The sequence below is a fragment of the Elephas maximus genome, chromosome 8, assembly GCF_024166365.1.
Source record: "Elephas maximus indicus isolate mEleMax1 chromosome 8, mEleMax1 primary haplotype, whole genome shotgun sequence".
NCBI lineage: Eukaryota > Metazoa > Chordata > Mammalia > Proboscidea > Elephantidae > Elephas > Elephas maximus.
Genome location: NC_064826.1, coordinates 107,054,941 through 107,067,099, shown reverse-complemented (window position 1 = coordinate 107,067,099; position 12,159 = coordinate 107,054,941). Strand labels below are relative to the sequence as shown.

Below are 12,159 nucleotides of genomic sequence, written 5' to 3'. Positions count from 1 at the left end.
CCAGGTCCTGCCCCAGATGCATGGAATCAGGATGTACATTTTAACACAATCTCGGGGGGTTTTCATGTACACTAACGTTTGAGAAGCACTTGGATTTTTTTTCACCTGCCATATTTCCTCCCCAGCAGAGCAGTCCCATCAAGGAGGACAGCTTCCTGCAGCGGTACAGCTCTGACCCCACAGGAGCCTTGACTGAAGAGAGCATCGATGACAGCTTCCTGCCAGTGCCAGGTGAGTGGCTTGTTCTGGGAACAGCTCCTCAGCCTCCCCACCTAGCAGCAGCTGGCCTTGGTCCCCTAGGAGCTATGCTGAGTGTTTCCTTCCACCTGAGGCACCTGATGTTGCTTGAGAGGTGGTGACTCTGGAAAATTTGCAGACACCATTAAGGGAGTAAGAGGCATATAAATACAAAATGACTGAGCACGCCCAAGGTCTCTGTTGAGATCAAGTCGGGTTCAGGTTAAACAACCTGTAGGTTTGTTCCAACCATGAATTTACAGTGACGTACCGATTGATGCTACAACATGGATAAACCTTGAAAGCATTATACTGAGTGAAGTCAGTCAGTTAAAAAGGACAAATATTGTATGATTTCACCTACATGAAATATCTAAGATAGGCAAATGTATAGACACTGAAGTTTATTAAAGGTTACCAGGGGCAGGTGGGAGGGAGGAGAAAAGGGGGACTCATTATGTTAGACCCTCAATGAGATGGATTGATCCAGTGGCTGCAGCAGTGGACTCAAACATAGCAGCGATTGTGAGCATGGTGCTGGACCGGGCATTGTTTTGTTCTGTTCTACATGGGGTCACTATGAGTTGGAACAGACTCGACAGCACCTAACAACAACCACATTGCTTAGGGGGCACAACTGAGCTTCTGTTCAGGGTGATGGGAAAAGTTGGGAGTAGGTAGCAGTAATAATAGCTGTACAATATGATAAACATGATTGTCACTGAACTGTACATGCCGTGAAAAATGTTGAAAAGCAAACAATTTGTTACATAATATTTACCACAATAAGAAAAATTTTCATTAAAAAGAAAACTTCAAAAAAACAATGAGTCTACAGATCTTCTAGAATTTAAAGCAAACACCAATACATGGTATATGACAGAGTTGGTCCCTCTTCTCCTTCCTGCTTCCATTCTTGACCTCTGAAACATGTTTTCCTAATCTAAACTTTATCCCCAGATACTCAGAACCTGTCTGCCACCACTCCCTACACACACACTCACAGACACACATACCACACACACACCACACACACATCACACACACATACCATGCTCATGTATCATGCACACACTCACTGCTTTCAAGGCAGGCTGTCATCTGGGAACTTCACATTTGTAGAAGATAAATGTAACCATTGCTTTGAGAAGTACATAAAACAACACCATTTATTTTGCAGCACCAGCAAGATAGTAGTCTCCCCAGCCCTCCCTCCCCTCTGTCATCAGTTTCCCCATCAGAGACATTCACAAGGTTCAAAATAGAAATCCTGGAATCATTGCTTAGGGATGATGGTTTTCTGATTATTTCACCCCCAATTTCTTTTCCATTCCAGAATACATAAACCAGTCTGTTCCCAAAAGGCCCGCGGGCTCTGTCCAGAATCCCGTCTACCACAATCAGCCTCTGAATCCAGCCCCCGGCAGAGACCCTCACTACCAAAACCCCCACAGCAATGCCGTGGAGAACCCCGAGTATCTCAACACCACCGAGCCTGCCTGTGTCAACAGCCCCGCCTACTGGGCCCAGAAGGGCAACCACCAAATCAGTCTGGACAACCCCGACTACCAACAGGACTTCTTCCCGAAGGAAGCCAAGCCAAACGGCATCTTCAAGGTTCCCGCAGCTGAAAATGCTGAATACCTAAGGGTTGCACCACCAAGCAGTGAGTTTATTGGAGCCTGACCATGGAGGAAAACATCAGCCATAAAAATTCCGGACTCATCAGCTACCCAGGACCAAGCCATGGCAGCTACGACGGTACTGGTAGCCACGCCCTTATTAACTCTCAGGCCTGTGGACTGATTTTGCCACATTTGCTTTGAGCAGCCCATTTTTCAACCAGGAAGGGTCCCCCACTCAGAAGCACTTTCGGAAGTTGCAGGTACATTCCTTTATCTTCAGGCTCTGAAGCTTCCCAAAAAAGGCATCCAGCAAGAAGGTTGTCCATTTGGGCAGAACTTTACCTTTCAGTGAGGTATATTTGGGGTGGGGGGGAGGTGGGGAATAGGCATAGGAGTTTAATTGTTTGGGGTCCTTGGGGTTTTTAATTGTCGTTGTTGGTTTTGCTGTTAATGGGCTCTTCCAATGAGGAAGAAGGCTGCTTGTAGCACCAGCTACATAGAGCTGATCCAGGCTCCTGGGACCAAGGAACATGGGCCACAAGTCTTCCAGCTAACCCTTGGTTCCGTGGGCTCTGCCTCAAGACTCTTCCCTCTCAAGACAATGACACGGTACAAAAGGATAAGCCACTCTGCCCCTGCCTGGGCATCGGAGGAGGGAGAGTTTGTCCTCAGACTTCCTTTTGTGTAAATGTCCCCTTGTTACTTACTTTCTATTGTTTGTCCACCATTTTCTAATGACACAATTATTTGGCCTACTTGTTTATTTTCCATTCCATTGTTTTGAAACTTGATGTGCTTTCCCTGTCTTGCTGTCATAAAGTCCGCAAGAGAAGATGGTACTACAAAAAGTTCCTGCGATGCCAGCTCACATTTGATTCATCAGCTTTCAGACCAATAGCCTTTAATTAAGATAGAATGAAAATGCAAAAGTTCACAGAGGAATCTGTCTGCCAAATTTGAGACTCAGGTGGAATGCAGCAAGTCCTCGGGGGCATGTACCAGGAGATGACTACAAAAAGGAAGCTGCTCTTAAAACTGACCTAGTCTCCCCACCTTCCCCCTGCCCCCTGAAAATAAATTGAAAAATTTAGTTTAGGCTACTCAAGAAAAAGAATTTTCTTTTTACTGTTTTTTTTTTTTTTTTTTACTTGAAGGGTACTTTGCTCCTCCCAGATAAGCTGTCCCAACGTCTCTCCTTGCCCTTTGTGAAAAAAGGTTCTAGGTCCTGTGGCAACTACAGAAGAACTTACAGTCCATGACACTGTAAGGCAGTTTACAGGCGTAAATAAAGACCCAGTTATTTATAGCGTGGGGTTTAAGTGGGAATTAGAGTTTGACATGTAGGGTAATGCCTTCACAACAACATCTACGGATGTCCTAGAAGAAAAAGAAAAGTCTTCTCCCTGCTGAGAATATTTCCAGTACAAATTGGAGGATCCAACTAGTTAGGATTCCCAACTGTTATGATCAACTTTTTTTTCTAACCAGTGTGTCCCTACAACCTGGTTGGGCCATGGTAGTCCCTGATAGGGAGTGTTTTACACACTGTTCATTCAGCATTCCTCCCAACCCAGTTTCTCAAGGAAGAGATGCTTCAGACAAAGTTTTCCACCTCCAGATGTGTTCAGCCACACACACATACAAAATTTTCCCTGTGGTTTTAAATTATTTATTGACTCAGCTGGATCAGGGCCCGACAGTTAACCAAAATGTTTGATTTTTCTGAATGGAAATAAAACTAGATTCATCTTCATTATATTTGCAAATAACTTCTAAGCATGTAGAACAGCCTCGCACAGGTACTAAAAATTTTTTTTTACTAGAGACACAAAAATAAATAAGACATAATCCCTGATTCCAGTGAACTCAAAGTTTAGAAAACGAAATGAACTTATACATACTCAGCTGAAAACAGTATGACAAATGCTGGACACAGTATGTTAGCCAAGCACTATGAAAGTATGGAGCAGAAGAGATTCATTAAATCTATCTGGGAAGATTCATCAAAGAGGCAGTATTGGAGCTGGGCTTAAAAGATGACCAGGGTTTTAGCTACAAGGGAAATGGAAAATATATTCCCAGCAGAGGGAACCCTGACTTAAGAAAAGCACCTGACAAAGAAATCCACCAACAAAGTAGGTTTAAAGGCAGCGTTAAGCCATCCTAACAAACTGCTCTCCTTTAAGCCTGGGGATTAGGTGTGTAGCGCTTCTCAACTTTGCTGAATGCCATTCATGGGGAACTTGGGGCTGTCTTCTTTGAAAATGATTAGTGAGAAAATTAAGTAACATTTCTAAGAATCTGAAATTTGATTACCTTGTCAGTAAGCCACTTTCGTTATCCATTCACCTTGGAATAGAAAACGTATTTTAGTTAGATGTTTATTCAGAACCGGGCAACAGAATGATTCACATTCTGTGGTCACTTACTTGTCAAGAAGCAGATGCTTGTTGAGGGAGGGCAATTGTAAGCCAGTCAAATTGTAGCACTTAAAAGCCTAGTATTTTTGTAACTTGGAATATTTTACTATAATACAATAAACAGCAAAAACTAGTCAAGTTTTCTTTTCTTCTCCTTTGTATTTCAGTCTTGCTGCAAAAATTTTCTTGGCTAAATTCTATTTTAAAAAGCATCTCCCTCCCTCTGCCCAGAAAGGAGCGAAAGGGCTTGTGGAACCCCCAGAGCCACAGCCTTCCCCAAGGACCCACCAGGTCCTTGTGGGCGGGTCAGGAGAGCTCAGCAGAGGAAAGGTCCATAGTTTTCAGTGTCACGTCACTAATTAACAGATCTCAACACTTAAAATCTGTCCCTCTGGTCCTTCCTCGTTGATAGTAAGTCCCTAAGGGCCTACAGAGAGTCCTTCTGCTGTTTCTTCCTCAGTCAGTTCCCCAGGGCCCAGCCTCAGATCTGGCCTTGGGAAACAGAGTTCAGGGAATGTAAGAGAAGAACTGGGGGCTAACATTTACAGTGGACCACCGTCCTTACATACATTTTCTCACATAACCTCTAAGGGATTTCTGTAATTACACCCTATGAAAAATACTTCTGCCATTTAAAAAAATTTTTTTTTTCTTAAGATAAATCTTCTAAACTCTTACTTCTGCTATGCGTCCAGGTTGTCACTGATTTTACACTGGGAGTAAGGGGAGCCATCATATTGCATTCCAGATGATGATAAGGCTTCAAGTGTTTGTTGTAAGTTCCTAATGTTGTGCTTTAAGCCCCCCAAATCACAGATATTAATAAACTATGAATGCAAAAAGCATCAGTTCTCAAGCTCGATGCCTTTGGGATCGCCTGTGTCCTACCAAAAAAATTCTGATTTAGTTTGTCTGAGATGCAGCCTTCCTGAGATGGGCCCAGGATTTCTGAAAGCTCTCCAGGCTAGTCTGAAGAGCATCAAGGTTTGAGAACCACTGGTATAAATAAAAGGCCTTAGAGAGGGAGACCTCGTGCTTGGCAGATTGACCTTCAGCTCGTGACTCACGGCCTTAGGCCTCAGGTTGCCCATGTGTCGGATAAGACTATTGAATATGGTACCTCACCAGTTCTCACGTTGGTGCACACCAGAATCACCTGGTGAGTTTAAGACAAATGATGTCTGGAGTTTCCACAGACCAAGTAAATAAGAAGCTCAGGGGCTCCCCCAGGTGATTCCAATGAGCAACCAGCGTTGAACCCCGTATCTGTAAAGTCTCCTTCAGTTTCCAAGCCTAGGGATCTAAACCATGTCCCCAACTCAGGGTAAAATAGAGGAAACTGTGTGTGCTAGAGCTTCCCAGACGGAAGACAGAAAAATTTGCAATTGCAAATCTGCCCCAAGACTAGGCCATTAGAAGCCATTCCAGAACCTTCTAATTCATTGTCACCAGCACTTCATTCCGAAAGTGGCAAATACCCAAATCTGACCTTTAATAAAGCCCTGGGACACTTTGCATTTCCTAAGAAATAAGTAAATTCAGGAGTAAATTAGAAAAATCAATCTCTTCCCCCCAATGATTGAGCTCTTTCCTCTTAAGTGACTGCTGTAGAATTGCCCTGAATGTCTACTTTGCGTTTCTTTCTTTGCAGAAGTGCTCGTTTTTATTATAACATAATGACCTGCTTTTGTTTCCTTGCCTGTGGACTGTAAACCTTACTGAATAGAAATTCCTGCTTCTTTGACCAGCCACATCTGCTATATCAGGAGCATACATTTCTGTATTGTTAAAGACACGTTCATTCAGATAGGATTTTTAAATGGAAATCTATTTTTGTAGCCTTTTTGAGGGATAGCATCCTCTTGTGTAGCACTGAACCTTGTAACGTATATTTTTAGGAAAACTTCACATTTCTACTAAAGACAACATGGTTTACTTTAGAAAAGCTGTCATAGAACAAAATTGGAGACTAAAACATTTGCTTAAAGAGATTCAATTGAAATGTGTGTTCTCTCTCTAATGAAGATACAGTCTCAGTGCAGAGCTAAGTCATCATGGTGAAAGGAGAAGCATCATTTTATATTTATACAATTGGAAAAGATGAAAAGAGCTCGTTTCATTTCAATATTGGTCTGAACTGAGTTCTCTTGAGTCTGTTTGGGGCAATGTTAGTTGAAAGGGATTACTGTCCATTACCGCTAATAGGACATTTGAGCTGCTTTCCATATTCAAATCTGCTGCCAGTATGACCCCGTAAATGTCAGAAAAGCAGTAATATAGCACTTGGTTTATAGACACTAGTCTGACTTTGATGCAAATTATTTTATGTTTATATTTATAATTGATATCCATTTACCAATATAGACTATTAAAGCAATACGTGGAGAGCCCTAATGAAATCCATTAACAGTCTTACCAAGTCTAAGCACGACCACCCCAGAGCAGCAGTGCTCAACCCTGGCTGCACAGTGAAATCACTGGGGCAGCATTGAAAAGCCTTGAGGCCCAGCTGCACCTCAGATGAATTAAATAAGACTCTCTAAGGGTGAAACCCAGGCATTTGTACTTTTTTAAAGCTCCTAAAAAAATTCCAGGAAACCTGGTAGCGTAGTGGTTAAGAGCCAAAGCTGCTAAACAAAAGATCGGCAGTTTGAATCCACCAGGCGCTCCTTGGAAACCCTATGAGGCAGTTCTACTATCCTATAGGGTTGCTCTGAGTCGGAATCGACTTGACGACAGGCGGTTTGGTTTGGTTTGGTTTTTTTAAGGTCATTCCAGAGTTCCTAGATGGTCCAAATGGTTAATGTGCTAGGCTGCTAGCCGAAAAGTTGGAGGTTCAATCCTACCAAGAGGTGCCTCAGGCCTGGTGATCTGTTTCTCAAAGATGACAACCACTGAAACCCCTATGGAGCACAGCTCTACTCTGACACATATGTGGTCACCATGAGTTGGTATCAACTTGACGGCAACTTTTTTTTTGTTTAAGGTCATTCCAATGTGCAGCTAAGGTTGCCAACAGCCTAGAGTTTAGCTCCAGGTGCCTGAATTTGCAGGAAATTCTGTTGATGAAGTTTTCACAGGACTGACTCCCAGACTCAAAGAATCCAAAAAATTCCAAGCCACAAAGACCTCAGCATCAAGTCGCTGAGAGTCCAGAACCTGGAAAGAGTTTCCAACATAGTTGCACAAGCACTGGAGGGGAGAGGGCACAACTAATCGATGCAATGACAAAACAGACAGCCTTTTTTCCATTTCCTAAGTTGCTCTCTCTACTAAAGGTGGACTCATTGTAAAACACAGAAAATAAGCATTCTTGTGGCAGGCACAACCTAAATTGTTGCCCTCCTCATAGCAACCAAGCAACCCTTATTTCCCAGAGTGAAAGAAAACGTAGCCTGTCCATTACAACACAAAGGGTGGGCTTGAGAGCAGTAAGTAGTTGGGTGGCTTTTCTACAATCAAGAAAAGGATTCTTGCTTTAACTTTTTTTCTATTTTTTTATGTATTATGTCTGGGGTGAAAACGGAAGCAGCTAAATTTTTTTTCTTTCATGCGTGTCTGTACAACCACAGTCCCTCTTAGGTTTTAAATCTGCCCTTTCTGAATTACCAGCAAAAGTACTAAGAACTGTAACCCCATCACCCAGCAGATAAAACTACAAAGGAAAACTTAAACACATATATTTTAGAGGCATTTACTTATTTAATCCAAAAGAGAGAAAAAGGAAAGAAAAGGAAGGAAGGAAGGGAGAAACTTTAATGACCTGATTTGGCCCCAAAATAATCTTGTTGTATAATACAGTTTCTTGGAGATTAAGAGATCCCATGGATCTGGTGACCAATATTAGAGGTGATAACATAACTGATGAATAATGGACAGCAATAACTTCATTTTAGAAAACATTCAAGCAATACCTTTTTAACCTCGATATACATATGGTACATTTTAACATTGTGTAAAGTTTTGCAATGATGAAAGCAATATTTGTACAAATGAAAAGCAAGATTCTCTTTTATATGGTTTATACTGTTGGTTCAGAACATGATTCTTTGTATATTGTTTTTAAAAATTAGATGTATATTATTTGTTGTTCTTTACTCATAAATACCTTCTAATAATAATAATATCATATTCTTTGGTAACAATGCAGTGTTAATATTAGTTACTGATTGTATCTGACCTACTGTGGATGTTCTGTTCGGATAACTTTTTAATGGGAAGAAATTACAAGATGGTTCAGAAGTTTTCTTTGTGTAATGGGAATTAGGATCCGTTTTCTTTTTAGCTCCTTAGGTTTCGTCCCATTAGCCACACTGCTGAGAGTTATATTCAGAATAAAGCTCTTCATTCAGATACTACACTCCTTTCACACCATTTCACACTCCCTCCTAAGATCTCTGCTTCCCAGATTTCCTTCATAGTTTTTCCTCCACCACATAGCCAAGAGGGAATTCCTTGATGGAAGAGGTTTTTCTCTGGCAAGCCAAGGTTTTGTTTCCTGAGAGGACTAAAATGAACAGAAGTTTTGTTGTGGTTCTACTAAATCACATATTGCTAAAACTGGGAGGAATTAATGAACTGCAACCTTTGTGCAAAGAGTCTCATAGTCAGCCACTCACACTCTCATCATCAACCCCCCTTAGGTTTGTGAAGAGCATCCCAGCCCGCTGAGAACTTCCACATGGTAAGAGCTTTCACATACTGTATTTCCTCTAATCAAGCCAATACTCACACATCAAGGGAAGTAACCACTAGTGCTGAAGGGAATTTTTCTGTTGAGATATTCTGTAATTGTTCTTGGCTGCCATCAAGTCAGCCCCCGAATCATGGCGACCCCATACACAATGGGCTCAGACCATTGTGATCCATAGGGTTTTTATTGGCTGATTTTCAGAGGTAGATCATGAGGCCTTTCCTCCTGCTCTTAGTCTGGAAGCTATGCTGAAACCTTTTGAGCATCAGAGCAGCACACAAGCCTCCACTGGAAAATGGGTGGTGGCTCCACACGAGGCTCGCTGACCCAGAGTTGAACCCAGGTCCCTTGCATGAAAGGTGAGAATTCTACCACTTAATTACTACTGCCCCCTAGCCTATAATCAGATTATAATAATATCACTCTTCAATTATTCTATAAAAACCCTTATTCTAAGTTCACGTGCTTAAACAGGTAAATGAATAGGAAAAGTTTTTCTCAGCTTTAAGTTTTTCTAGCCTTAAGAGTGAGAGTTATGGGATGTGAACTCATCTTAACAACTAAGAAAATGCAAACATATTGATGAAGCAAATGACACGACTGAAGAGAGAACAACTTTCAGAAACCCAGCGTCAACAACTGAGCAGCTAGGATGGCTGGGGGTGGGAGCGCACAGGGTGGGAAGAGGTGGGGAGACAGTTAATTAAGCTGGCTATAGAGTGCAGCTGTTGTTGTGTGGCCCTCGAGTGGATACCAACTCACAGCAACCCAACAGGGCAAGGTAGAACTGCCCCCATAGGGTTTCCAAGCTGTAGACTTCACAGGAGCAGATCACTAGGCCTTTTCTCCTGTGGAGCTGCTGGGTGGATTTGAACCACCCACCTTTTGGTTAGCAGCCAGGTGCTTCAACCATTGCACCACCAGAGCTAGCACCTGGAAACAACTCCCTTGGCCTGGTGGAAATGTCCTTGGAGCTTTTGCTTTCTTTGACTTCCCAGTGGACTCAGGCTCCTGAGAATAAAGCCCCAGCCTTCCTGATCCCTGATCTCCCCTGACCAGCTGGTCCCCACACAATGGCCCATGTTGTTTCCTTTACACAGGAGAACCTAGAGCAGGAAGTCAGGCTCTGCCGGCTCACTCCATCCCTAAGGCTTCCAGTGTTGACTGTAATCATTTCCAGGAAAATTGCAGCTTTGTTTTTGTGTTGTTCATTCTGAATGCCATCAATCGCCTACATACAGAGGGCTGAGAGCAAACTGTAACTTCACGTGGAAGCCGAGCTTCAGAAAGACTAGGTCCTCAAAGAATAAACAAATTTGGAATTTCCAGTGTACGCCTTGAAGCCTAGTGTCCTTGGTGGGAATACTTTCACAGCACTCACCTGAGTGCTCCCTAACCTCCTGAGCCTCCACACAATGGCACTTGCAAAATGCCTGGGAAAGGATAAACCTCTCCAGCACACTTGGAGATTTTTAGAGATCGAAGCCTTAAATAAAGCAGTTTAGTTCCTTTTATGAGTCCTTGGGTGGTGCCAACGATTAATGCACTCAGCTGCTAACTGAAAGGTTGGAGGTTTGAGTCCACCCAAGGGTACCTCAGAAGAAAGACCTGGCAATCAACTTCCAGAAGATCACAATGATGGAAAACTCTGTGGAACACAGTTCTGCTCTGTCACAAATGGGGTCGCAATGAGTCAGAATAAACTTGTTGGCAGCTGGTAGTAGTAGTGATAGTCCCATATACAGAAAGTCAAATTTCAGAAAATGAAGGAAAAGTGGGGAGTGTTCTGGGGCACTGGCTTTCTGGGTCTAAAATGCCACCCCCTAAGTAAAGGGTCGCTATGAGTCGGAATCGACTCAACGGCACTGGGTTTGGTTTTTTTTTTGGCTAAGTAAATGTCATTAACTCACTGGCACCATAGTATTCTCACCAGAATTTCAGCTGAAGCTCAATGCAGATGTGGTTTCAGCTTGAAGAGATTTTTTTCCTTTGAGCCAACAATCCTATAAAAGTAGTTATAACTGTCTTGGGAGTGAAGAGATTTCCCAAGAATGGGAAGGCCTGAAAAGGAGTACTAAATTATCCTTCCTGTTTTTGTTTTGGATTTTTCCCTTATTCTAGGGCTTAGGCTGACTCTCTGGAGGCAAGTTCTCCAGGCCTTGCAGTAACCTACCACCTCCTCCAGACCATCCAAGTCCTTCCACCACCCCCATAAAAGGACAAAACTCGAGTAGAGAAGCAGTAAGATTACATCTGATTTTCCTCTGGTCTTAAAAACAAACAAAATATAATAAGGAGCCTGCAGAGTCTTATAATTGACATCTGCGTATCCTGAAGGCCCCTCACCCTTCCTCTCCTCATCAACCATACCAAGAGTCCTGAGATATAAATGGTGGGGGGGCAGAGGGAGACAACCAGTTCCACATTCTTGAGTCCTTAGCACAGCTCTGCCTTGGATCTCTTTCTTCTGTCCTGGACACCGGGCTAGAAAATCTGGATACTAGGTTCTAATCTAAAAAAAAAAAAAAAAGACCCCCCCCCCCACCTTTACTCCATTTTTGCAAGTCAACCCTTTGGAGCTCAAGCAAAGGGCATTCCCAGTCCTAGATCCATCACTAACATGCGTGGAGTATGCAAACCTCCCGTCTGTTTTCACCTGTGGCTCAATCTTGCCACCCTTTGGGCCTAGAGAGCACATTCAAGGTACTGAATAGGCCCCCAAAGACTCTGGAAGCCAGCCAGAGCCATCTGAGCAAGGAATCCCTAGTTCCCGGGACGTAAGCATGGAAAGAGGGAAGGGCAGGCTCGGAATAGATGGTTCTTTGCACTTGCTGCCTCACCCCCACACCGACTACCCCTCCTCCCCACCCCGTGGAAAGAACCATCCAAGGAAGGGGGAGGGGCTCTAAAACCCAGGATGCCCATTGCCTGGGACTAGGAGTGTCACTGCCCAACCCAAATGGGACCTGACAACACAATAGAAAGTAGGAGTCCCAAAGACTTCAGGGACCTAGAGGCCCATTCAGTTTTCTAAAGTAAAGAACCTCTTCTTGAAGAAGTGATGCCATTAAAAAACCTAGTAATGCCATATAGACGTGGGAGTGGAGGTTGGAGAAGAGAGAGCCATCTGCCTAGCTACTCCAGAATCGACCTGGAGCTGCTCATTGCCAACTATTTTTATTTC

At 43.1% G+C, this 12,159-nt stretch overlaps 1 protein-coding gene across 5 annotated transcripts in view; it reads left to right on the top strand.

Moving 5' to 3' along the window:
* EGFR (epidermal growth factor receptor) overlaps positions 1 to 7,658 on the top strand; it is a 225,495-nt gene extending 217,837 nt beyond the window's left edge. For 4 of the 5 annotated variants that reach the window (XM_049893449.1, XM_049893450.1, XM_049893447.1 and 1 more), the window contains exons 27-28: positions 126 to 231; positions 1,574 to 7,658. In XM_049893449.1, the coding sequence (XP_049749406.1) occupies positions 126 to 231; positions 1,574 to 1,923 (456 nt within the window). In that variant the 3' untranslated portion in view covers positions 1,924 to 7,658. The remainder of the gene's footprint in view (positions 1 to 125; positions 232 to 1,573) is intronic. The other variant, XM_049893448.1, reaches the window with a different exon arrangement.
* The last annotated feature ends 4,501 nt before the right edge of the window (positions 7,659 to 12,159 follow it).